Genomic DNA, 26519 nt, shown 5'->3' on the forward strand with positions numbered 1-26519 from the left:
GACACCACACGTAACATTAGTGAGCTCAGAGGTCGTGTTGCCATGGGCCACTTGGTGGGTCCTGTCAGATAGATAAGAATTAAACCAAGGAAGTGCTGACCCTGAAATACCAACGCAGGTTTTAACGCGCTCTAATCTACAGTGTCGAAGGCAGGTGTTTGAATCCATGACTAAGAGGAGATCACTGGTCACTTTAGCAAGTGCTGTCTCAGTGGCGTGGTCAGCTCTAAAACCAGCCTTAAACGGTTCGAATCGATTGTTAGCGACCGTGTAATCATTAAGCTCCTGCGCTGCGACTTTTTCAAATATTTTTGCTATGAACGGGAGATTTGAAACCAGCCTATAATTACTGAGACGGTCCGGGTCAAGGCCTGGGTGCTTAAGTAGCGGTTTAATAATAGCGGTTTTAAAGGCTATTGGCACGATACCAGAGGAGACAGACAGATTAATTATATTTAAGACGGACAGTCCTAAAATCTGAAATAATTCTGTAACAAGTTTGGCTGGAAGCGGGTCGAGTAAGCACGTTGTTTGTTTAGCCACGCTAACTAATTGTGTAAGGCTTTCGAGAGACACGTTTTTAAAATTTGAGAGGGATATCGTATGATTGTCAGTTTCTGTAATCGGCAATCTTTACTGGGTGTTTGGAACGGTCACCGTGAACTCATCCCTAATGGATTGAATGTTTCAAGCAAAACGTTTCATGAACTCGTCAGCTGAGTGGGAGGAGCTATCGGAGGTCGGCTGCTGTAGTGTTAGCTTTGCCCCCGTATCGAATAAGTATTTAGGATTGTTTTTAGTGATGTTAGGTTACGGATTTTAGTTATTGATCTGACTCCAAATTGCGATCAACACTTAACACATGAGTTGCTATGTCCCAATCCACACACTGGCGCACCTAACAATTTTGCGAGTTCGTTCTGTCAAAGAGAAGACCAGTAGATCAAACAGACCAAATTTACCAATTGTTTATTCCTGACAAAGCGCACTAATACAGGCCTGGGTCCCGGGTCCCTCACACTAAAACTCGTGCGTTTTTGTGACCACCAAAAGATGACACATTCTTCCGGGTTGCCCAGTTTTGAAGAAACACAATATGAATATTAAAGCATGCAAAGCATTGCGAGATGATTGGTCGATGGCCATCTCCTCCCCGTGTCGGTGTTATTGCTGAGGTCAGGCGGTTGGGTTTTTCCCGCGAAGCCCGACCACCTGGACGTGATGTTGTTCTCGTTTCTCACCGACCTTGAGGTGTTCTCGTCTGGTACTCCCTGTCTGGGCCTATTCCACAACACTTCGAAGAAAACAAGTTCATGCAGTTTGCCTCCACATTCTTCGCCACCCACCAATCCACACGAGCACTCCAATACTAGATTATATTAATATGATTATAAGTTTAACACAACCTTAAAAATATGTTTGCAAACTGCCGAAAGCACATTTCCTTTTAGTGAGACCAATAATTCAAGAGAAGTGATTAGTTTTTGCTAAAACAAGCGCTTCTTTGTATTTTAGGAGGCTGTCACACCATGCCTGATGGAAAACCTCAAGTTTGGTTACATGCTATTTGCGCTCAAGCTTTCTACATAATTGTTTAAGCGTACGAGTTTCATCCGTGAACCACGGAGCAGGCTTTCTATAATGAGTTTTAAGACGCAGAGGCGGTAATGAGTCGATGGCGTTTAACAGAGCCGCATTGAGTTCATTTGTGAGATTATCAATTGAGCCAATATAAGCGGGAAATGCAGCAGTTGCCAGCAGCAGTAACTCAGAAAGCACAGTCTCAGTTATGGAGTTAAAGGGCTAGAGACACCGGTATATGTATAAATCGGTTTTAGTTAGCTTATGGGCTTATAAATATAAATTGACGCTCGAAACAACGAAAAGGAAGCTGTTGCTCTGAAAAATATCATTTAAATTTGCCGCACAGACGAGTTTGACTGCACCGAGCCGCCAGCCGGAAGTGACGTCTCATGACGGCTCAAGTTGTACGCGTTTAGCTTCAGTGAATGTAAACAAAAAGGGAAGAGGGGCCAGCGCGGAGACGTCGGGCCAGGTTTGCGGCAAACCCAGCTCGCCTAGCCGTGCCTTCCATTATCCTGGCGTACATTCGTTCGCGGGACGACAAGATGGGTTGAGTTCGCCTGATAGGATCCACGAACCGGACAGTGCGTGCCTGCTGTGTGCTCGTGTTCACAGTGGCCTGGTTGACTGTCATCTTTCCGGACCCTGCTGTGCATTGGGAGCGGCTAGCGTGCTATCACTCTTATTGTTCATCTTCTTATTTTATTTTTCCTGTGTTGTTTACTTGTATGTGCGTTGTGAACTGTCTTATCTTTCCGGACTCTGCTGTGCATCGGGAGCGGCTAGCGTGCTATCACTCTTATTGTTCATCTTCTTGTTTTATTTTTCCTGTGTTGTTTACGAGTATGTGCGTTGTGAACGCTGTCTTGTCACCCTGGGATAGTGAGAAACGTAATTTCGATCTCTTTGTGTGTCTTGACATGCGGAGGAATTGACAATAAAGGAGACTTTGAGACTTTGACTTTGAAAAGTATGTCGAAGCGTGACGGGAGGGGCACAATTCAGAAAACGTGCTCAGCTCGTCGAAAAAATGCGATTTAAGAAATAAAATTAAAAATGCGCCTAAAACCTAAACCAAACGCTGCAGATGTTCATTTCTTCATTCGCAGTGGTCAACTCGGCACTCTACTCTTTTTACTATGCCAACCTAACCACAGTGACGGGAGAGGCACAATTCCGAAAACGTGCTCAGCTCGTCGAGAAAATGCGATTTAAGCAATAAAATTAAAAATGCTTATAAAACCTAAACCAAACGTTGCAGGTGGTTATGTCTTCATGTGCCGAGATTAACTCGGCACTCTAAAGCCCCCAAGAGCACTTTTTACTATGCCAACCGAACCAGAGTGACGGGAGGGGCACAATTCAGAAAATGTGCTCAGCTCAGCCCAAGTGAACTGCTAGATACATCATATTCTGCGTCAAAAGAGGTTTCTGAATCGGATAAAATGATGCTAATATTGCCGCTAGAAACGGAGCTGTCGCTATCATCTGCCATGTTGTTTGGGTTTGTTGACATCCAGATGTACAACTTGTGACGTCACAGTAATGGCGCCGCCAGTTTGGCTTCGTGCGGCACCCGATCGATAAACTGGCATTTCATTTCAGCTTTATTCTTAGTAATCGGTGTCCATTTTTAATTTCCAATGCGGCAAATGTGTTCACTTTATACATTCTATCAAATTCTGTTCTAATTGAAAAAAAAAAAAAGGGATGTCTCTAGCCCTTTAATATTACGGCTACAGTTGCTTTGATTGCGCTCCTGTTGTTGACAGAGAGCTAAAATTTCAATTTCAAAGTAGTAATCAGACATAACAGTCGCGTATAGCGTACCATTATATTTGTGGTTGCCAATCCTTGGGATATACCAGATCTTAAGTATTTCCATTTTCATGCGTTGCTGCCTGTATTGCCTGCGTAAAACCGAACGTATCAATTATTGTCTGACACGCCACAGTAAGTGGCTCTGACGGTAAATTTATATGGATGTTAAAATCCCCCATAATTATTATATTATCCGCATTGGTCACCAGGTCAGCCACGAATTCTGAGAATTCATCCAGGAAACCAGAGTAAACCCCGGGTGGACGGTAGAGAACAGCGAGATAAAACGACGGCAAGGCTGTGGATCGAACAACGAGAACTTCAAAGTTTTAAATGCGTTAATCGAACGAGGGTTAAGTCTAAGATCGGAATTGAAAATAAGGGCTACACCCCACCCTTCTTATGAGGACGCGCAACATGCGAACTCAGACTTCTAAACTTTTTCTTGAACGCAGACTTAATATAATCGGCTGAAATGTAATCAACCTAGTGTAAGTTTGATTTGTGTGAATATTTTTGTCCTTAGAAAAAAACAAACACGTTGAAGAAGTTGGACACGGGTAATGGTTGATACGAGGTGGAGGGCAATTGATATGCGATAAAATGATAAGATTTTCTAACAACGTATAAATTAAACGTGTTGATTTTATGTATTTTGACCAAGTGATGTTGGCGTACTTCTGACGCGGATTGGGTTGATGCACACTTTTAGGTAACCACATTGATGGCCAAGACACTCAACCCCTACCCAAATGCAGGACTACAGTTCAGTGTTTTTGATTGTCCGCACTTCCTTGTCATCACCAGCATGATCACCAAAGTCAAAGTCAAAATCTTTATCGTCTTTCCTGTTATTGTCCTGCTCCTCTTCCTCCCACTTCTTCCTTTCCAGCTCATCTTGCTCCTCCTTCATCTTCTTCTCGGCTGCCTGGTGAGCACAAAAGGCAACAATCGACTGTCAATCACCAAAAATAGTCCACAAAAGCCCAAGCACAAACACACCCCAAGCATGCTAGCTTGGTCGAATGCATCACAAGTTGTCGGAAACACCAGCGACATAAGATGGCTGCCCTTAAACTTCTTGAATTTTAAGTTTCAGAGGCAAGGGGCCAATTGTTCGTCCCGTCATGTCCACCGTGAGGTTATTTTCAGTGGACAAGAAGTGGAACAATGGCCGCTCCTCAAGATAAAGAAAGAAAATGACGCCACGGGGCACCGGGCTGCGTGTTTGACACCCGATTGAAGAAGACGGATCGTCGCTTGTCTTACCTGCGTGAGTCCCCAAGTCTGCTGGGCAAACTCTTCTGCTTCTTGGACATTGTCAGTGATGAGGAAGTTGTCAAAGATGGATCCGGCCTTCGTCTAAAAGGGGGCGAGACATCATGGATCGTGATCGGATGCAGTCTGTCTGTCCGTCTGTCTGTGTGTGTGTCGCCGTTCACCTGCCACAATTCCAATCCCAGCACGCCAATGTTGTGGAATTTGTACATGTCGGCGTCGTGAACGTACTCGGGGTTGGCGATCTCGGGGTGGACCCATGGGCCTTTGTACTTGGGGTTGTCTATCTGCCTGGGCATCCAGTCGCCCTGCCGGCGACAAGCAACGAGATGAGGCGTTGACAGGCGGGCCGTGTCCCGGCCGCTACAGACGCACCTTGTAGTCGGGATTTGCAATCACGCGAGGCTTCCACACGCCATCAATGTCCTCTCGCCAGTCGCTGGGTTTGCGGTGTTTGGGGTCTGGGACGGTTTCTGGCTGATCCCAGTCCTGGAAAAACAACTTTTTGTTCGTCAAAAGCCCCTTTTGCGCTGTCCTATCGGAGTCGTCCGCTACTTGTTCTTGAATGGCCGGTTTGTACAAAAGGTACCAAAGGCAGACAGCGGCGGGGAAAAACAGGCGACAGAATGAACTTCAAAACTCACTCGTCCTGCCGACTCCCTCATTTTTCAGATGGTCTAATGTTACAATTTCATTCGAATTTTTTGTACTGGTTTTTGTACACGTTTTCACCTTAAAAATGTGTCACCCGGTCAACTTCTCTTTTCTTTTCTTTAGCAAGAAAATGGCAGCAAACATGAGACGTCTCGACAGACACGACACGACATGTAACGAAAGCCATTGTAGAAGTAACCGAGCAGGAAACAATGATGTTTTTCCAGGTATGAGAAGCAGTTGGACTCGTTTGAAGTACACTCGTTATTCTTGCCGAGCAACTTGTCCACCAAACCACCTGGGCATGTACAGATTGATTCAATCTGGAAAGCTCCAGGCCGTGGCTTGCCTTATTTGGAGTCAAAAATGGTAAGAAGCGCGCCGCGCTCACCTCGGGCTTGGTGTCGTCTGGGTCGTCCATGGTGGGCCGATCATCCCAGTCGGCCGGCTTGCTGGCCAGGGGGTCTTTGATAGTCTTGGGGGGCAGCAGGTCCCAGTCGTCCTCCAGCGAGCCCGACGCCACCTCTGAGTTGTCGATCTTCACCTGGTACGTTTGGTCCGGACGCAGCACCAGAGTGTACACGTGGCTCAGCTTGTCGTTCTGCCGGAAACAAGCGCAAGTTCACAACAGGCCCGAGAGTGGGAGACGCTCTACGGGGGGCTCAGAACAAAGTTGGCATTTTTACATACAAAAGGAAAGAAAAGTGTCATGTACCTGGAAAGAAAAGCATTGACAAGTATTTTTCTGGAAAAATAGTATGAAAAAAAAATCTGAAAAAACTTGGGGGGCAACTTTCAAAAGGCACTGTAATTTTTGCTGACCTTGCACGGGATGTTTTTTTTGATAAGGTGTCCTTGTCCCTTGTAGTTGAGGATGACGTGCACTTTCTTGGTGGCCGAGAAGCAGATGTCGGGACCTGCCGCCAAACACAACCACCACGCCGGTCGGACCAATTTCGAGTGACATAACAAAAACAAAGGCCTTCCCTGAAGCCTGACTGGAACAAATTCTGCATGAGCTTTTAACATAGGGCTTTAAAGTAGCGTCACAATTTAAATGAGGTTCTTCAGTGTCAGACTTTCAGAGTAGGACCAAAGCCAGCGTTATGCCGTGTGTAGCGTGGCCTTATTTTTCTGACCGAACATGATGTAGAAGGACGAGCGGGTGTTCATCTGGGCCTGGTCGAGTTGGGCGTCAAAGATTTTGACGTAGCCTCCGCCGCAGTCCAGCCCCTGCTGGTGCTTGACGCTGAACTGGATCACCAGGACTTTACCCTCGTTGCTGAACGACTTCATGCGCGCCGACAGCGCGTAGAAGTGTGCGTCATCGCTCGTCTGGACACCTACCAGCAAACAAAGCAAGGGAAGACGTGTAAGACGAGAGACAATGACGCGCAACATTCCAGCGTGCTCTTCGCAACATCACAAACACCAGCAAATCTTCAATGAGGAAAAACAGCTACTCTATCATGATGCACTTGATCAAAACAAAATCATAACATAAGAGACTGCAAATCATTAAAGTTTTAATGCTGCAAACCAATTGATGGTGCGCTCCTTCTGGTGTGCCTTCTTTGGACACTAGGGGCAGTATAACAGACTACTGCTTCGACTACGATATAAGTGACTCACTAAGAAGCTTTAATAGCATTTATTTTTAAAGAGGATAAAGAATATATGTCTGCGAGTATTTCAGCATTTTTGAGTTGGATTTTAGCTGACTCACCTTTATCGAGCTCAGCGTCACCATAGAATTTCCCGGCGCTCAGCTTCCATTGGCCGTAATCGTCCTTGTGCTTGGACTCCACCCATCGGTTTCTCCAACCGTCTGAAACGTGCCGCAAAACAGTTGATACTTTCAAAATAAAATAAAAGATAACGTTGGCACTTTTCAGCTTGATATTTGACAATCCAGTTTTTAAGGAAATTCATAAAATAGTTCAAATGGACTTTCAAGGCAAAATATCATGTTTTTTTATGGCCAAATATAGCCCTTTATGGGATTTTTTGGGGCGAGCGTGTGTGGGGGTGGGGGTCATAACATTTTTATCATCTAATATAGGGTTTGGGGGGGACCATGGCAAAATATCATAAAATATCATAAATATCATAAAATCCCACTCTGCAGAGCAATGGTACAAATTTGTGTACCAAAACCAAAGATTTGGCATTCAACTATCTTATGCAGGTGCTGCACATTTTGTGCACAAAAATGTAATCACTATTTTTAGTACAACCGATCATTTTCTGTAACAGTGTATGATATTTTGAACCCAAAAGCAAACTCTTTTGTCATTCAAAAATGCATTTTGCGGCCAGGGAGAGAGAAAATATAAAAAATCGCGAGCGTCCATAACACACCTCCGTCGAGAAACTTCTCCTTGAAGAAAACAGTGGCATGGACGCTGCAGGCGAGCGCGGCCAGGAGCGCGAGGACAGCGGGCGGCATCACTTGCTCGGCTTGACTCGGGCCTGAAGACGCCCAACCTCGAACCCAGTCGCGCTAATAAGGCGAGCCAGGAGAGCGGGGAGAGCCAGGCACCTGCGGGCCGCGCTCATTGGCCGAGCGAGCCGGAACCCTCGGCCAATCAGAGGAGACCACGAGGACACCTTTCGGTAAGGTTCGGCAACGATCCAACTCCGAGGAACGTTCAGGTGAGGTGACATTCAGGTTGACTCTCCGAACTAGACAGTATGTGTAGATCTAAAGGCCTTCAAAAACATGTTGTATGTGGTTATGACTGACATCGTTGCAAAGAACACATCTGGCTTGTCGGTGAAAAAAACCTCGAGATCTCCAAACAACGAAATGGACCACCGAAAATATTCAAAGCCAACGAATCTGAGCAAATAGTTTAAAGTAATTGGATACTTAATTGTGAGTTATCTAAGACATGTTTAAAAAAAAAAAAGTCCTATTTGTGGATCAGTTTCGAGTTGAAAGATTGCGTGACATACTCCAACGTGACGTCAGCGCCTCTGGATAAATAAAGATGAGTTGAGTGAAGTTGCGTCTGTTGCAGTCTGACTCCCTCTGCTGGACAAGCGAGTTAAGCAGTTTGAGCTTCGTCCTCGTTGCAGGTTTCGCGACAGAAAATCGACTAAATAGAAACACATTTTGGCTCATTCTTTAACAGTTCCACACACAGTACTGGGAACATTGATTTACTTGGAACAAATATTACACTCTCAATTGGCACTAGTGAAGATTAGCCCCAAGACACACACAGGTTTTGAAAACACAAAATATTTTCTTTAATTGCCCAAAATCAAGTTGTTCTTCTTTGTACTGTCTCTCCTCAGATCTGTGACCAAGGTGTGTAGTTTCTCTGATAGCGCCACCTGGTGGAAAGATGCAAAAAACGATGACGGCAAGGTTGTCTTCTGACATCTCTGATTCAGTCAACACATTGAAGGAGTTTTGCTCACCACGTAGGCGTCAGGCCCTTGCAGTTGCTTATGTCGAGGGTGAAGACTCTGGATGGAACTCTGGACGGTAGCTTTAGTTTCTGCAGCACTGCACGACGGCTGCATCACCTTAAAAATGCAGCAGACATGTTCTGTTGTTTTGTTCATGTCACTTTTCAGGAGATGCCAAAATACAAGCTCGTAGGACTCGGGAACTAATGATTGAGCAACTCGTTCGCAGTGATGCAGTTACTTTGCATATCAAATCCGCAAAGGAATTCGAGTTATTTTTTCAAAGAAATCAGGTAATTTGATACTTATTAGGATGTTTTGCACAAGTTGCATCACGGTTTTTAATCTAAATAGTCTTTACAGTTTTTATAACCTGCTCTTTTGCACATTGCTATTTATTATGTGTCAAGAATTACGTAGTTCCTTCCTATGACCATTCAGCTCAATTCTTTTTCTATTTTTTTATTTGAGTGTAGACAAAATACATGCACTTCCAACAGCTTTTAGCTAACCAGCCACGTGTTGTCTGTTGTCTTCCGGGTTAGAGCAATGCCGGCATCTGGTCTGTTGACAGCCGCTTCTGTTCCAGACCGTGTACGCTACTTGTTTCGCGTTTTCTCTTTTTCAGTGCGTCTCTTGTTGTGTTTTACTGGCGTTGTTTTGTTTGCTGTTTTCTGTGTCTCTCCCGTCCACCGCGCATCTCCGCAGCTCTGCTCGCACTTATCTGTTCCCTCTCCCTCGGACTACCAGCTACGTACGTTAGCCAGCTAGCTAACAGCCAGCTGGCCAAACTACCACCCTCCTGCCTCCCGGCTCTGAGCCTGTGGCCGCTTGCTCTGGAGTTGGGTGGACCCAAATTTGGATCTGCTACCTCTTCTCCCTTGGTTATGTCATCCACAAACTCAACCTGGACTTCCACTGTTACGCTGATGACAACCAGATCTAGATACGCACTACAACCACCCGGAACCCTCCCCTCACCCACCTTGAAACTTGCGTCTCTACAATAAAAACATGGCTGACCCACAACTTCCTCAAACTCAACAGTGACAAAACAGAGCTCCTCCTCATAGGCACTAAATCCACCCTCAATAAAACTTGACCCATCTCTCTCACCATTGACTTCTCGACCATCACTCCCTCCCCTCTGGCACACAAACTCTGCGTTATCCAGGACCCCACCCTCTCCTTCCACCCTCATGTTAGCTCTGTTGTCAAGACCTTCTACTTCCACCTCCGCTGCATCGCCAAAATCCGACACCGCCTCTCTCTCCCTGCCGCTGAATCCCTCATCCATGCCTTAATCTCCTCCCGGCTTGACTACTGCAACTCCCTTCTCATTGGCATCACTGCTCCCTCCCTCCATAGACTTCAACTAGTCCACAACACTGTTGCCGCCCTCCTTACCCACACCTCATCTTGTTTCCCCGTAAGCATCTTTGGATCCTTGAAAAGGGCTATATAAATTGAATAAATTATTATTTCAAGGTACATAACTGTGGTATTCAAGGTACATAACTGTGGTAAGAGACCCTTCAGGGCCTTCCATTCTTTGTTCACCAAATATGCCTGTGGTCCTGCTGGCTCACAAAAAATTCTGTCCACACTTGTGTGTTAGCTTCTAGGATGAGAAGGATAAGACACACCTGGCCTCGGGCGAACATATCCCGGTGCAGACAAATGACCTTGAGCGGAGTGACGGAGAGAGGGGCGGCGGCAGCGGCTAGAGGGTGACACCTCAGAGGATGTCCAGCCTCTGGGGGGGGCTCCACGGCCACACACAGCAAGTCCAAAAAGGGATGTCCTGCACAAAGGCCGAGTGGCACAAAGCAAACATTGACATAAGAGGAGAGATAAAAAATTAAGTATTTATACTTTGTGACTCGCCGGCGCTGCTGACAAGTTGCTCTTCTTACCATCGGCATCCATCAGCCTGTAGATGGCTTTCCTTCCCGGGATGGTGCTCTTCTCTGGATCTTCACTGAACTTCATCCTGGGCCTACCCCCGACCTCCACAAGCTGCGAACGGCAACAGATCAGCACTCGACGGTCGGACCGAAGCACCACAATGATGATGACGATACCTTATAGACACAACCCAGCGACGGTTGTTTACTGCAGGTGACGAGATGCGTTCCGACCCCGAGCACATCAACCTCGTTCTCCTGAAGCCAAAAGGGACATGAACAAGAAAAGCAGACAGGGCGGACACAACTAAGGTTTAACATTTGGTGCCTTCACCTTGTTGTTGAGTTCCACCATCGCTTGCTCTGAGATGTTATTGGTGGCAATGATGGTCAATGAATCAAAGGCGGGGATCGAGAAGCTGGCGAGAGCAAAAAGAGCCGAGAGGGAGATGACCCCGGCGTCGCAATGGCAGACGAAAAAAGCGCGGCGCGCCACCTCGCTCACCGCTCGCGACAGAGTCGGAGGGCGCGTCGCACATCCAGTGATTGCTTGCAGAGGTCGCCGCTGTCCAGACGGACCCCCAGGGGCCGATAGCCCAGCTCGCACAGTGCCAGCGCCACGGCGCAGAAGTTCACCAAGCCACTGCTAAAAGAAGCCAGACGCAGACGGCCATCACATTTACAATCGACACGCAAAACAGATAAAAAACGTCGGTCCCCTTACCGGGCCACACTGTAGCTGTCGATCACTGGCAGGAAGTGGTGGGGGTAAGTGATGGCGTACGAGAGGAAGGCGGCCAACTCGCCCTCGTGGATCTTCCTGGGCTCCGCCCCCAAAAGCTCGCACACTCGCCCCAGCCAACCCTTGGTCAGCGAAACAAAGTCCACCTGGTCGGGGGCCCTCTTCACGTCGACAAGGGTCTAATGGGAAGGCAAAAGATGCAGATAAGAGCCCACTCTGATGGAAGCTCACATTGTCACGAGATGGAGAGCTGTGGCATCACATGCCAGAGGGCCTCGCGCACATCTTGCGCAGATTTTGCAAGCGTGCACACTCACTTGCAGTGAGACCTGATCCAGAGAGCTAAAGGAGGTGACGAAGGAGTGAGCCATGGTGCCGGTAACCGGGATGCCAAACAGCAAGCCGGCCTGAACATTGCTGCTCACGTCGAAGCCTGAAAGGCAGAAGCGGGACTCCTTCTGTAGGCTGACCTCTGACCTTGCTCTGGGTCTGGCTCACCTCCAATATACGAGTATCTGGAAGCGCTCAGGCCTCCGTCGGGGCCCTGCGCCCTTCGGAGCCCCATCTCCAGCAGCTTCCTGCGGGGGCCGGACGCCAGGCGGAAGCGGGCCGCGTTACTGCAAACCAGACTGGAAGAAACAGCAGCTTTCGTCAGGAAATGGCTTTTTGTTGTCATTTAGCGGTGCGATCGAATAACCTGGCATAGTTGACGAGACAAAGCAAGCTGGTCTCCAGCAGCTGGACTACAGCCAGAGGGCCGGCAACCTCCATCAGAGGCTCCTGCAGACACAGCACATGTCAGTGCGTGCCAGCCTCGCTCGCCATCACGCGGTCGCGCATCTCACCCGGGCAAAGACCACCGAGCCCTCCGGGGCAGAGCGCAGCGTCACGCCTGAGCAGTCCAGGCTTCGCAGAAACTTGAAGAAGGCGGGCTCCGTAGCTGCCGGTAAAGCGGAGCGCAGGAAGTCCACGTCTACATCAAAGAGAAAGGATGGAAAACATTCTCCATCTGTTTGCTCTCTCACACCATTAACATAATATGCAGATCACTCTTTGTCAAGAGTGAGATGGAGTGTTTGTGTTACTGAAGAAGGAACTGATACTGACACTGCGCGACATGTTGACCTGTTCTTGAATCAAGTTTAAAAAAGACAAAAGTGTGAGGGCAAACAGCTCGCAGCATTGACGCAGTGAAGCACAAAGTTGAGCTCCTTTGCATCGAGGATTATGCAAAGAGCTCACGCAATTATCATTGCTTTTTGGTGAAGTGAATGAGTGTTCAATTGGTCTTTGAACACACTTCACGTCAACAGCAAAACGCGAATGAACTAAAATAAAAAAACCTTTCTAAAAATGGAAGTTGACTGACGCAAACGTGTGTTCTTTATGTTTTTATTGAAAATAAGCTGGTGCTATTGTTGTACGACATCAGTTTTCACTTTCCACTCAAAGCATGTGCGCTCCCACAGCAGGGATACAGATTTTCACGGGGGTAACTACTTTGGCACACACCAGAATTGCATGAACTGACAAGAAATATAGCAACGAGCATGTACGATATCTGCTTCAAAGTTAAAGCAAAATCTTACCAAGAAGAAAACTTGTTTGGAATTCACAACTTGGAGATATCAATTGGAGCGTGGTTATCCTCCTTTAAATCCTGTATCTCAAAGAAATTCACTTCAAAATCTTACATATCACCAAATTTGTTGATATTGACATTTTAGGAGCAATTGTGTCCCAAAAATTACAATTCATTTACTCTGCAACTGTCGGGTTACTTCTAAATTTTGAAATGTTGTTAAAAACTAAAACAAAATCTCGCTAAAATTGGGAAATGGTTTTGAATTAAAAAAAAGTCACATAAGTCAATGTTCTATTATTTTGGGGAAAATTCCACATTCACAAAGCAAAACATAATCTTTCTTCTTCACTTCCTAATTTTTTTTCTGAGCCAAGATCATATGTTCATGTCTTGTGCATCGTTACAAACAAGAAATTGTTCTATTGAACAGAGATCTTTGCTGTAACCCTTGATTAAATGGAAAATGTATTTAAATTTTGAATTCTACGTTTATGTTTTAGGAGGGTGCAGTTTCGATTTCACCTCGGGCCCTCCCTGTGTGGAGTTTGCATGTTATCCCCGTGCCCGCGTGGGATTTCTCCGGGCACTCCGGTTTCCTCCCAAATCCCAAAAACATGCTTGGTAGGCCGATTGAGTACCCCAAGTGTGGGTGCGAGTGCGGATGGTTGTTCGTCTCTGTGTGCCCTGCGATTGGCTAGCAACCGGTTCAGGGTGTCCCCCGCCAACTGCTCGATGACTTCTGGGATAGGCTCCAGCACGCCCGCGACCGCCGTGGGGACAAACGGTATAGAAAATGGACGTTTATGTTTTGCAGTTATAGCCAACCTGCGAATGGAAAACGTCTGTATGCAACTGTTTTCTAAAAAAAAAAAAAAAAAAAAAAAAAAAAAAGCAAAAAAGCATTCCCTTTGCCAGCAAACGTCGTTGCCACTTTGGAACTGACGGCAAACGTTAACGAGCACAATTGTGGACTGTTGGACAATCCGCAGTAGTCCAACTGTTCTCCAGACTTTAGTGAGTGAGGGGGGCCCCACCTGTAATGATCTTGTGTTTTTGGAATTCGCGGAAGGTCACGCGAACGTGTGGTGGGCGAGCTGTTATGCAACCAAATGCCAATACAAAACGTATTGTGACGTGCGCGCACCGAATTAACCCATTTTGGCGTTAAAGTTGACATGAAACCTTCCCAAATATTTCCTCACCTTGGTCTGTGAAGCGAAAGTTGCGCAAGAAGAGCAGGCAGTCGCCGAGGCCGGCGAAGATCGCGAAGCTGCCCCGAAAGGGGTTCTCCCTGAAGTAGAGCTCGAACACGGCGTGCTCGTGGTGCCGCCCGGTGCGCCAGTAGGCGTACGCCATGGTGAAGTGGTACAGATCGCTCAGCAGCGGCGGTACCCGCTCCCGGATGGACCCCTCCGCAGCGGGTTCGCATGTGCTGCTGCAAGGCGCTGCCATCTTTTGCAAAGTTTCGCTTCAAGTTCAGAGTGACGCTGAGGGTCGCTGGGACTTGAAGTTCACGCACGCAAGCAGACGCCTGACGGGGTGTAACGCACACACACGCAGAGCTTTTGCTCCTGTTTAAACCCCTCCCCTCTGTACGGCGTTACAGAGCGCTATACGCCAAAACCAACACACAGCTTATTCCCCCAGGATGTCGCTCTGATGAACACTCACCATTCAGTCATCACTGTGCAATCACGTCCTGTTCTCGTCACTTACATGTTGTACAGCAACTGAAATTAACCGGAGTCAAATTCCGTTTGGCGTGCACAAACTTGTTCAATAAAGCTGATAAATGAAATTAAGAAGTCAAATATAAATATTGTAATACATACACGCAGAGAACTTTTGATCCTGTCGGCAAACGTGTTCAAGAAGTTAAATATGAATATTGTAATACATAATCAATACAAGTTTGAAATGAAGTCAAATATGAATATTGTAATACGGAGAGCTTTAGATCCTGTTGGCAAACATGTTCAAGAAGTCAAATATGAATACTGGAATACATAGTGAATGCACGTTAGATAAAAGGAAGCACAGTGTGACATGACTGCTTTGAAGTTGAAGTATTTGTGTCCACGGACAGTAAATGAATGCCTGAAAAACATTGAGCACATTACCCACCTTGAAAAACAGTAAGTTTTTCAAGACTGTCTGGCACGTCACAAACCGAGAACCCCCAGTCAATAAATAGCACAAATCAACATTTTCCAAAAATAGTCACAAGAATAATGCCACATAAACGGCCAATTAGATTATTCAGTCAATCAACAGTTAAATTAAATTGATGCATCGTAGTTAAAAATGTGCAACGGTTGTATAGTCTATAGATATCCACATCCTCTCTAGATAAAGGCCATCAATACATATATGCAGTATTTTGTATTGTAAGATGTAGCACGGCGGGTCAGCTGCTTTTTTTTTTGTCTCGATCGCCCCTTGGTCTGGATGAGGCGGCGTTGGAGTGTTCGACATGTCGGCAACTGCAGAGGGAGCTGGGACAGTCAACCGACGTCCACGGTGCAGGGGCACCTTTAATCCAAGCGAGCTCATTCAAAGACTCGACTTGACACGTTGGCAGTAATGTGGCCTCAGTGCAAGAATCTTTTATTAAGTGACAACGAAACAAGGAGTGGCGATGGACAGTACGCGGCGAGTAATGACTTAAATCTTGTTGAAAGCGGCGACATCGACACTCTGAACCTGAAACGACAAGAGCAAAACATTTGACTCTAAAGAAATAGCAGCACTCGCGTTCACCGTTCGGAAGGATCTTGCGAGTTATCAACATGGCTTTCTTGGAAAACATTTGGAGCAAATCCACCATATTTTATTTTGTATTTTTTTCTCTTGGGAAATCGGAGTCTATCTTAACACCAAACTTGACAGGCCGAGAATTCGGAAAAGCAGATTTTGGCAAATTTGGATAACGTGGCTAGCGTTCACTAACCTGAGGGGTACTAACTTTTCTCCCTAATAAACCACTCTCATTGTCCACTCGCTGAGCTGTCTCTTTGTTAGCATTGTTGAAGGCGACTCACATAGTCTTCAAACTTGGTGATCTCCTCCTCCAGCATGTCCGTCCCGACCTTGTCGTCTTCCACCACACAGGAGATCTGCAGCTTGTTGATGCCGTAACCTACGGGGACCAGCTTGGACATCCCCCACAGCAGACCGTCGGCTTGCACCGAGCGCACGCAGCGCTCCAGCTCGCCCATGTCTGTTTCGTCGTCCCACTGAGGAGACAGCGGGATCAGTACGTGCCTTTCGGAACCAGGACGTGGCTTTTCAGCCTTTGGCACGACCAACGGTTGTTGGACTCTTACCGGTTTGACGTCGAGTAAGATGGAGGACTTGGCGATGACTGCAGGCTTCTTGGCCTTTCGCTCGGCGTACTCTTTCAAGCGCTGCTCTTTGAGTTTTTCCGCCTCTTGGTCGTCGTCGTCGTCACTGCCAAACAGGTCGACGTCATCGTCGTCGTTGTCGAGCTGCTGTTTTGCGATGCTGCCGGTGTGCTGCGCGGCCGTTCCCTGAGCGCAGTCAGTGTTGGCGGCAAGTAAAAGGCGGAAAAAGTGCGCACACTCACGTTTGTGTAAGGCGCTAAAGGAGCCGCCATGGCCGGCATCGGGCTTTTCTCCAAGACGACGATTCGACATTCCAGCTTGGAGAGCGATGCCCTCAGGTCTCCCACCACTAAAAATGCCCAAACACAGTTGTAATGCCGTCAAAAATGCGTTGGTTCAAAACAAAAAGATTAGCAGCACACTTTCAACCTGCAATGGTGAACTTGATTCTGCAAGGTTTGTTTGACTATTTTTGCTTTTCAAACAGCAAGAAATGGCAGCACCTCGATTTAAGGTCTTGTTCTCCAGCTCCAAGCTTTTGATTCGAGAGATGAGTTCTTGATCAGCCGTGCCGCAGCCGCTACTGCTGCAGGTGCTCTAGAGCCCAAGAACAGACACAAAACAACATTGTGATTGCGCTTGATCGGGATGTTTGCAATCCAAATTCGTGTTGAGGAAATTTAAAATTGCTTCTTCAAGGGATAGATACTGTGGCCTGGCGTATCGATGGTGTGGCCTTGGCTTTCATGTTTGATGGGAGAAAAGCACACAAGAGCAAACTCACGCCCGCCAGTGACTTCTGAATGTTCTCGCGGGCGCGGGCAATGTCTTGAAGAATGGCGTTCGCTCCCGCATCCTTCGCAGAAACGACAAATGCCTTTCAATGACTTGTGCGACAAGTCAAGGTAACATCGAGACATGTTGCGTCCAAATCAACTGAATTTGAGCAACCAAGTGGATTTGCTCAAAAACGCGAGAGGCGGCACTTACAGCAACCTTCGGCGTGGATTGCGAGGACGCGCCGACCCGCTCGAAGAAGCGTCGCTCCGCCTCATCATAGCGACTTTTGTCCAACCAGATCTTCTCCCGGGCCAGAAAGTTGACCGAGTTCATCTTGCTAAAGACCAAAAGACAGACAAGCGGGACGTGAACCAGCAAGATGTAACAAGCAAGATTCACATAATCACGATGATGGGAAAACGAGTAAAACAAAAAGGCCACAACCCTGTGGGCATGCCATGTTTTGGGGATGTGAGGCCTTTCAAAGCTTTCACGTCTGCAATGTTTCCTGCAAGCACGTATTTTGCTGATTTTTGTCAATACCACCCAAAAATGGCATTTGATCAGGGGTGCGTAGACTTTTGATATCCACTGTATGTAATGACAGTTATGACATGTGAATGTGATAACACACTGCAATCGCGCTAAAATCAGTTCCACTAACTAGACGAGCAGGTTACATTTAACAAGCCCAACACAAACACAACAACAAAAAACAAACTTGTGAGGTCATATGCAACAATTCAAACAATTGTTCGAAAATAGGAAAAATTAACTACAACAAATGAATGAATTAAAAAAAAGACCGTTTGAAAAGTTGTGGAGGAAATGAAAAATGTCTGAAGCTGATCCCATCTGCGGGCGGACTCATACTTTGGGCCAGCAGTCGCGGATTCTGCGGATGTTTGCATTTTGGGCCTGCGAGCTTTGTTGGGCTGCAACGCTTCACCTCCACGGCGAGCGTGGAAACGCATCTCGGCCGCATCGAACCGCCACTTGTCCAACCACACCCGCTCGCTGTCGGAGTGAAGAAACCAGCCGAGCGGAAGATGGGGCTGCCTCCGGCGCTTGGTCTCGGCTGGCTCCTCCTCCTCCTGGATGGGGTGCAGAGTGTGGAAAACCTCGGCTTTGCCCTCTTGCGCTTGGGTGACGCTTGAAGGGAGCCGGCCACTCCTGGAGGTGGAGCACCCGGGCGACTGTCTGGACGAATTCTCGGCGTACAGGTTTTGGTGGAAGGCGGCTTCGGCGCGATCGTACAGTGGCTTCTCCAGCCACACCTCTCCAAACATTTCTGCTAAAACGGGAGGCAGGCCGTTGACCGAGTGGGGAGAGGTGGGCGTGAGCGCCCTCTGCTGGAGGCCGGTGGCGCCGGGAGTCGGCGCCTGAGACCCGTAGCCTTCGTCGGGCGATTGGGCTGCTGCGGAGCTCTCTGAAGCCTTCTGGATGCTCGAGCGCAGGCACTCGAGCTCATCTTGCGGCAAAGCTTTCTGTCCGGGTGAAGAGTTGTTTGGTGGACTCGGAGCCGAGCCCTTTGACTCGGACGAGTTTGCCAGCCAGCACTGATAGAGGCTCTCCGCTCGCTCGTAGGCGCTCCGTTGAAACCAAACGTCCGCGCATTCCGAGTGCAGGGCCATCAGTCCGGCTCGGCCGTCGCAGTTCTCTCGGGTTTTGCCTTTGCCATTCACCTTCTCGGAGTTGGATGCGCATTTCTTGCCGCGTCGCCTTTTTCCACTCTTGGCATCATTGTCGGAGCTTCGGCTTTCTGGAGAGGATGATGCGTCCCCATTTTTCCAGGCGAAGCCGGACGCGTTTCGACACTCGCCGAGCGCGTCGGCGGAAGAGTTTGTCTTATTATGGTCCAGCGTAGCCGCGGCGGAACACTTGGGGGTCTCCTTTGACATCTTTGGTCGGTTAACAGGAAAAAAGAGAACAAGTGCAGGCTTGTGCATTAGTTGGAGTAAAACAACACAAAGTGACTAAAGACCCGTTCACACGTGCCGCACAAAGAGCGGTTTTGCGTTCACTGGCTCTCGTGGACCTGATTCAGCCACTTGCCATGTTTGCATTTCATGGACAGAAAATCTGGTGGGAACTCAAATTTAAAAAAAAAAAAAAACTATTTTGATTCGCACGTCGTCATCCTTGGCCATGTGAACACAAGGAAGGGGCTTATCTTGCTTAAGGTCAAACGTCAGATCGCTTTTGCCCAGGCAAACTAAATCATTGCTGACAGACTTTGATAACACAAAGAATAAATCAACATTTCACTTCTCACATGCCAGATTCATTGGCAGGGACTGAGCCCAGTTTGTTTGACTGCGAAACGGTCAAGGTGGTGCGGGCCTTCCGCCACTAACAAAAACCTTCAACTGTTGTGACAAGTGTGAAAGGGAAACTCCAAAACTGGGGACAAGTCGGCTTCAGAGGTCCTTCTTGGCGGACAACAGCAAACCTCCAATATCAAGCAACGTGCAAGGGACTGATATCATCATGCAAATGGGCAAGGCAAGCAGAATGACTTTTTTTTTTTAAATGATAATTCCGACTCAACTCAAAGGACATTGGAACCTTCAAATGCAACATAAAGCCGGACCAATGACATTCTGACTGGTGCCAATTCATCCATGCAGAGATGCCTTAAAAACACATGAAATTAAGATTTAACCCCAATTAAGGCCTCTGAAACAACAGATTTTTTTATGATTATTTCTTGCCTCATATTTCCAAATTGTGGAGGCCAAAGTGTCAGAAGGCATTTCTCATGCAAGCCATGCAGTTGGGACAATATTAATGCTGCTTGCATGAATACCCGACATGCCCCCCCCCATCCGTTTCATGGGATGAACTTCAACGGATGGCGAGTCATCTTTTACTGCAGTCAAGTAGCAGGTCGCAATCAAGGTTTTAACTCACCGTCCTTGGCAAGTCTCAAATAAATCACGTAAATGTTAATCCAGTTAACCGCAAGCCATTGGAAGAGAAATTTTAAAACAAATCACAATCTTGCAAAGAACAAGTCAGTCTGGGTCAGTCATAAATACAGAACAGATATATTCACATAAAAACATTTCCAATGCTCTCAGTTAAACCTCTAAAGTTGAACTATTTGACATTGACAACAATTTCACGATACAGCTTCCATAACATGTCAGGGACAGAAGTGGCCGCAGCAGGAAAAGTGAAGAGCCCAAAACAACCACCAAAGACATTCTCGGTCGATTTCAAGGTCAAGGTACAAGACCCCATCCCTACTGTGAATCCTGGAAGAAGCAATGTTGTATTTTGGTACTGCTCAGCTGCATTGTGTGCAGGGCGATTTGAATCTGTGCAGGCAGGGTACAATGAGGTGTCACGATGAGCACCGTATTCAGGGGAGAAATGTGCCCAATTTCCGATTATGGGCAACGGAATAATTAGTGTGACGATCTCTAATTCGGTATGGGGAACAGGACCACTAGCCATTGTCATTCATTGTGACGGTATATATTCACCTGCCTAACCTTCGAACGGCAGTAGGTGACCGAAACAGAATAATTGTCAGGGTGGTGGACTGCGAAGAAAATCCCACATTGCCCTCCAAATTTGGGAATGTCGTCGCCCGAGTGAGGAGGAGATGGTTCAAGATGTCGCGCGATGCAGGAGGTTAGGCAGCCGATGAGGCTCCACAGTCGGCGCTCTTCCTGGGATGGCAGCCTCGCAATCCGCTCCTAACGTCTACCGGAGCTCAAACCACACTGACGTCATTTGGTTTGAAGTTAACCATCACTACGACAAAAGTAGGGACGAGACTTTGCTTTTGGTCGGTACCCCACTAGGCTCGGCCTCTTCGGCTCGTGAGCCGTCCGTCTGCTAGCCGTGGCTAACACATGGCCGGTACCTAAAACACTGGAGGAGCCTTTCTCGTTGCCTCGGTCCTTTCCCAAAGGCAACGGCAGCAAGCGACACAGAGTCTCCAACCTGCACTTGTCGCTGGAGGCCACGTTTACTTACTGTTTGTTGCTCTGCTCGTAGTGGAGGCGGCCAGTGGACGAAACGTGAGAGCGGCAAGGAGCGAGCAAGGAAAGGCAGGAAGACGAGGCGAGACGCATGCTCGTCATGTGTCAACATGGGGGAAGCGGACAAGAACCACGTTTGCGCTTGGCTCCTGTGACGTTGTGATGTCGCTAAGGTGCTCAAATTAACATATGGCCTAAAAAAATAAAACATTTGTAACCATTGCATAAAGTATAGCTCAAGTTTTCCAAAATGTATAGACCACACCACTTTAGATTTTTTTTTTTTTTGGTGAACAGTCTCCTCTTCCTGACACCAGTAATAAAGAAAATTGCGCTGAATCAACAGAGTGGTAACCTTTTTATTTGTAGAGTTCAATTTTTGTTCTATTAGTTTTTTTTCTGTTTAAATATCAAAATACTTAGCAGACAAACAATATTTGAATGATAGATGGTACAAAAGGGGTCAAAAGAAATATTTCATTTTTAAACCTTTTAACAAAGAAGGAAAGCTATTTTGTCGTTAAGACTTCACAGAGTTTCAAGAGGCCATATTATATATTGCTCCTTTGATCGGCAGACTTACGACCGAGCTCCCTTGCTCTCTCGGTCGCAGACTCCACCGCGGTCATGGCTGCCGCCCTCACCCCTCCTTGTTCCAGAGCGTGAAGCCCGTAGATGGTCGTCCCACCCGGGGTGCAGACCTCCGAGCGGAGCTGCGCCGGATGCTTCTTGGACTCGAGTAACAATTGGCCGGCACCCTGCGACAGAAAGCCGCGACACAGTCACTGCCACCAGAAAATAAGAGTCGTACTTGCAGAAGTTGTCAAGACTTCAACTTAAAGTCAAAAAGAGCGAATGGTATTGCTCGCTCACGCCGACCCCGATTGGCACAGATTGGAGACAGCCCTAATTTCTAGTTCGTCAAGGAAACTGACCAGAACAGTCTGAGCTGCGATTCTTTGGGCTAGAGCGCCGGGCATTCCCATTTTAACCGCTCCTTCCGCCAAGGCCTCCGCAAACATGTAGACCTGCAGAGGAAAAATAGCCCACTCAGAAACCGTCCGCAAAATTCTCTGAATAGGTTGAACAATTGCAATATGTGAAAATGATCAGTCATAAAGGAAATACAGAATATCATTTATATGCCGTGGCCACACATACGCTAGGTAGCATTTCAGTCGTCTGGATTATTCAAGCCAGCATACTCACAAAGGCAACCCCACTCCCACTGAGTCCGGTGTGGATATCAATCCAGGCCTCGGGTCCCTCTTCTACCAAACCGCAGGGCTGCAACAAGGAGCACAACAGGGCGCCATGCTCGTCTTTGGCGTGAGTTCCTCGTGTGAACAAGAAGGCACCTTGCAGAACCACACAAGGAAGGTTTGGCATCAGCCTGATGACACACGAACCCGGTGGCAGGAGCTACGAGGAAAAAACAAACAAAAGGCAGTGACATGACAGAAAGAAGACACGAGGCTCACTCTTTGGGATGCTCACCTCCTCCAAGGTTGCCAGGGTGACCCCCGCCGCCACGGACACAATCGTGTGCCTGTCAGTTATGTGGAGTGAGATCTCCCTGAGAACAATCGGCACTAAATGAGGTTTTACTGCCACAAAGATAATATTGGAACTGCAGACAACCTCCGCATTGGAGTGAGTCGTGGAGATGCTCAGCTCCTGAAACCAAAGAAAAAAGCGAGTTGCCACTTGGTGCGGTGCCGTTTCATAAAAACTGTGCAACCTAACTCAAAATGTGATATCAGTGGATTTTTTGACGTATTCTCCAAACTGTTGTGAAATAAAACAAGGTATTTGATGCTACAAAAGTGTTACCTGAAAGCGTCCAAGGTTCCTGAAAGATGGGGCGCTCACTTTGACATTTGTAGGAAGAACATTCCCTTCAAAGACACCATCAAAAACATCAACGTTTTTGTTTCAACGCGCCAGCCCGATTGTGTTACGTCTCAAATACTGACCACCAGACAAGATGCCCTTGGCGATGCCGTAAGCCATGTTCCCTGCGCCGATGAAGCCGATTTGTAACTCGGAGTCCATCACGGATTCAATTTTAATCTGCAATGATCAGGTTAGACAAAAAGAATGGGTCAACTCGCAGGGCCAAGCAGCTTATTTTGGCCGCAAGACAAGGTGTTGCACTTGGATTCAAGAGTCCAAGAATGATTCAAAAATAATTATTCCTCACTGAACAATGCACAACAAAATAAAATGGAAAAAAAAAAAATCAACTTAACACCACACAAACAAAGTGCGTTTAAGTTATGTCAATTTGTAAATGATCTCTGTAGGACATGCAGCAATATTAAAATAACAACGAAATCGGATTTGTTTTTGTGGCTAGTTTTCTAACCCGGAAGTGAAAGGCCCGGTTGACTCTGCCCTAGTGGTTGGCGTGCCGCTTTCGTGACGTCGCCCTGAAGCTGGCTGCCAAACAATGAATAGTAAAGATGGGAGAACATAACGTAGAGCCCGACGTTTTCGATCCAGAGTCCTTTCACGACTTGGAAGTGCACAAAGCACCAGACACCCTGAAGACTTTTGCAGGAGGTTTCTGATCGGTAAATAAATTGTTTCAATGTAAGTCTTTGGGTGCCCCGCTTTCATTCAAACTTGGTTGTCATGTTGCTGCTGGGTGCACGTGTGGAACTTGTCCAAACAATGCCCACGAAAGAATGGAACATTTACTGTCAGGAAATTCAGAATTCAGCATTTGGGGTTTTTTTTTCATAGAAAATATTCAAGATTAAAATGCATTCTCGAATTCTCTTTCGGGTATACACGGACTTGTCGACGCTCTCGTGCGAAACTAGCGCGGCTTGACAACGAAGCTAACGTTAGCGGATTCGTGCTAATATTATGTCATAATGAAGCGAGCGGTTTGATTTGCTTACAATTCTAATCTCTCCTTCAGCTTTGATGGAAGGAATCGCGCCCGTTTTAAGATTCAATCTCACGGCCAGTCCACTTTGGTACTGGCCAAGGTTCGCCAGGCAGTCCTCAGAGAAATGGCCATCACAGACGTACAGCTGTTGGTCGCCTGCTCGCGTGCTCCCAAAAATAAATTCCAACCATTTCTGGCGTACATTTTTATCTTTAGGAAGACTGAACAAACTCATAAACCTTTCGCAGCCAAACACGCATTTTCGCCATTTGCACATTTTTAAAACTAAAACGTCGCAACTCCAAAACGTATAGTTGTCAGGAGTCTGACTTGGTGCGAGAGGAACTACTTGCCTGGCTGCAGAGCGCACTTGGAGGCGTGGCTCACCGTAAGAGGGGTCTGACTTGTGATCACCTTGGGTTGGACCTCAGCGGTGGACTCTGCCCACGCGGATTCTCGTCCTTTAAGCGTCTTCTTTTAAGGAAATATTGACACATGGGTATGCTACTGGGCGCTTCAGTTTCAGTCACCAAATGCCACGTTTATGTACAAAATGTCATAATGACATTACGGCGCCATGGATCTAGAGAATCGTTGGCGCCGTTGGCTGCTTAAAGTTGCGTTGATCACATGTTTAAGATCACGTGAACATTCAAGATGGCGACCATCGCGTTGTTTGTTTCTGCTTGTCCTTTTAAGCTGGAGACATGAGATAGTTAAGATAAATTATTTTATCCCCGAGGAAAGGCTCGGAAATGTACTGTCGGGGCACCGCCATATTTGGTGTATGAAGGGCATGCGCCGTGGTAATATTGGTGTATTATTGTCTACTGTGCCCCGGGCCCGTGCACGTTTGATGGCCAATATGTCACATATTGAATAAAATTACTCCAGAAATATACTTACTTTTACGTGGTTACTTGGTGTTCCATTGAGAGTTGGTATCGATCCCGGGATAAGTGAAAGATGTCCTGCTAATCCACATTTACATTGTCCCAAATTGTTGAAACAATCGTCTGTAAAATGTTTGCCACAAACTACCACACGTTATGGGAGTTGTTTGGGCATATTCGATGCATAAATAAACTCCAACCACAAGCCTTTCTGTGGCTCGGATATTGGAAGAAGAAAGAGGTTTTTGCTGTCCTTGCTACACTGTGGTAGAGAGCATTTTTCTGTGGGTTTTATCCTGCTTTACCTGCGAAGTTGTTTGTGCTGAAAATTCCGAGGGGGTACATTCAAAATTGTGAGGCGGGGTTAGTGACGTAGAAAGCCGACCTGCTAACACTAAAACCGCCCATTTGATTGTGCTGTTCGAATTATGGAGATACAAACAGCCATAGGCAAGGGAAGTGTGTCCTCTGCTGGGGACTTGTGATATTGCGCCTATCTTACTCTACTGCACAAGTGTCAAACTCAAGGCCGGGGGGCCAGATACGGCCCGCCACATCATTCTATGTGGCCCGCGAAGACAAATTGTGCATCAAATTCGTGTGTCATTACTAGAATTACAAATTGCCTTCACTTTTAATAATATCTTTTTTAAAAAATATTTGACCAGTTTATACTCGTCTGATTTGAAAACGAGTTATTTGTCAGTTTGTTTTGTAGCTTTTACTGTATATAATATGAGGTGCTCATACATTTATTTGGGTTGACAGTCATAATGGCCCTCCGAAAGAAGCTATGACTACAATGCGGCCCGCGAAAGAAATGAGTTTGACACTGTTGGATTTTGTCCACAATTTAGGGAGCACGCTGTCTGCGCCATTGCCAATCACCTCTTATCCAATTTAGTCACTGCGTGCTCGTTTGATTTCTTCAGATCTAGGAAAATGCTAAGACACTGAAGCAGAAATTAGACTTACACAGGTTGGTTGAGTTCAATCACAATTCTTGTTCAGAAAGCTCTGTCTTCAGGAAAGTACAATACAGCGCTGGGCCTTTCAAGAGCGGAAAGTCTCCATTCAGAAAAGGCAACATTCAACGTTTTTTGGTCAGCTTATATTCAGTTGCACATGCCAGTGTGGGCCGAGTTTGATGGGTGATGAGTCTTTGGGGCGGGGCAAGTTCGCAGGAGAGTCTGATTCCATGGGAGTGGGTGCTGGTTTCGTGAGAGCTGGTTCCGTGGGGTTGGGTGCTAATTATGGGCGATTCGATGTGTGGGGGCTGTTGTTTCCTTTCCGTCTTTCAGCCCTGACGATCATCTTTGGCTGGGCTGTCTCCCTCTGGCACCTGCTGGTTTTATCTCCAAGTGACCTTCCTGTAAACATTCTCCTCCATTCTTGCACATATACTGTCTCACCTAATTCTTTCATCATTCTTTCAATTTTGTCATTTTGTACGAAATTATGTGAGCTTTTGGCTGTGACATCATTAATCTATTACTGTTCCCTGACTATGCAAAGTTTGTTCTTTTGATCTCCATGTACTTGCTTACATCATCATATTCTTAGTTTAATCATGCTTTCAACCATATCTTTTCTTTGTTAGGCAAAATATTTCCCTCT

The 26519-nt window shown here is 46.8% G+C and overlaps 4 protein-coding genes across 12 annotated transcripts; all 4 read right to left on the bottom strand.

Moving 5' to 3' along the window:
* Nucleotides 1–952: 952 nt before the first annotated feature.
* Nucleotides 953–7867, bottom strand: LOC125976179 (calreticulin). Of its 2 annotated transcripts, none has more exons than XM_049732157.2 (9): nt 7699–7867; nt 7064–7165; nt 6477–6680; nt 6160–6254; nt 5729–5938; nt 5059–5172; nt 4848–4991; nt 4675–4767; nt 953–4333 (listed from the first exon to the last, which is right to left on the bottom strand). In XM_049732157.2, the coding sequence occupies exons 1-9, from the start codon at nt 7784–7786 to the stop codon at nt 4166–4168; spliced, it is 1218 nt and encodes a 405-aa protein (XP_049588114.1). In that variant the 5' UTR covers nt 7787–7867; the 3' UTR covers nt 953–4165. The 2 variants fall into 2 exon arrangements, with proteins under 2 accessions (XP_049588114.1, XP_049588115.1); XM_049732158.2 differs by having other exon boundaries at nt 4179–4333; nt 4915–4991.
* A 701-nt stretch (nt 7868–8568) lies between these two features.
* On the bottom strand, nt 8569–14700 carry naprt (nicotinate phosphoribosyltransferase). Its single transcript, XM_049732153.2, has 13 exons — nt 14194–14700; nt 12252–12379; nt 12104–12186; nt 11905–12035; nt 11724–11839; nt 11389–11585; nt 11170–11310; nt 10999–11083; nt 10842–10922; nt 10674–10776; nt 10404–10561; nt 8767–8874; nt 8569–8679 (listed from the first exon to the last, which is right to left on the bottom strand). The coding sequence occupies exons 1-13, from the start codon at nt 14441–14443 to the stop codon at nt 8593–8595; spliced, it is 1668 nt and encodes a 555-aa protein (XP_049588110.1). The 5' UTR covers nt 14444–14700; the 3' UTR covers nt 8569–8592.
* Nucleotides 14701–15572: 872 nt separating this feature from the next.
* eef1db (eukaryotic translation elongation factor 1 delta b (guanine nucleotide exchange protein)) lies at nt 15573–21265 on the bottom strand. 5 transcript variants are annotated; one of them, XM_049732150.2, is made up of 9 exons: nt 20029–20576; nt 17989–19016; nt 17326–17452; nt 17120–17191; nt 16839–16932; nt 16578–16684; nt 16318–16521; nt 16033–16227; nt 15573–15694 (listed from the first exon to the last, which is right to left on the bottom strand). In XM_049732150.2, exons 2-9 carry the CDS (start codon nt 19014–19016, stop codon nt 15656–15658), a joined length of 1866 nt encoding a protein of 621 aa, XP_049588107.1. In that variant the 5' UTR covers nt 20029–20576; the 3' UTR covers nt 15573–15655. The 5 variants fall into 5 exon arrangements, with proteins under 5 accessions (XP_049588107.1, XP_049588108.1, XP_049588109.1 ...); XM_049732151.2 differs by lacking the exons at nt 17989–19016; nt 20029–20576 and adding an exon at nt 21106–21265; XM_049732152.2 differs by lacking the exons at nt 17989–19016; nt 20029–20576 and adding an exon at nt 20607–21052.
* A 184-nt stretch (nt 21266–21449) lies between these two features.
* pycr3 (pyrroline-5-carboxylate reductase 3) lies at nt 21450–25279 on the bottom strand. Of its 4 annotated transcripts, none has more exons than XM_049732162.2 (8): nt 24916–25279; nt 24397–24483; nt 23087–23183; nt 22944–23008; nt 22608–22787; nt 22320–22532; nt 22046–22138; nt 21450–21868 (listed from the first exon to the last, which is right to left on the bottom strand). In XM_049732162.2, the coding sequence occupies exons 3-8, from the start codon at nt 23163–23165 to the stop codon at nt 21662–21664; spliced, it is 837 nt and encodes a 278-aa protein (XP_049588119.1). In that variant the 5' UTR covers nt 23166–23183; nt 24397–24483; nt 24916–25279; the 3' UTR covers nt 21450–21661. The 4 variants fall into 4 exon arrangements, with proteins under 4 accessions (XP_049588119.1, XP_049588118.1, XP_049588117.1 ...); XM_049732161.2 differs by having other exon boundaries at nt 24363–24483; XM_049732160.2 differs by lacking the exon at nt 24397–24483 and having other exon boundaries at nt 24916–25278.
* Nucleotides 25280–26519: the final 1240 nt, after the last annotated feature.

This window comes from Syngnathus scovelli, chromosome 10, assembly GCF_024217435.2.
Source record: "Syngnathus scovelli strain Florida chromosome 10, RoL_Ssco_1.2, whole genome shotgun sequence".
In the NCBI taxonomy this organism is placed as follows: Eukaryota; Metazoa; Chordata; class Actinopteri; order Syngnathiformes; family Syngnathidae; genus Syngnathus; species Syngnathus scovelli.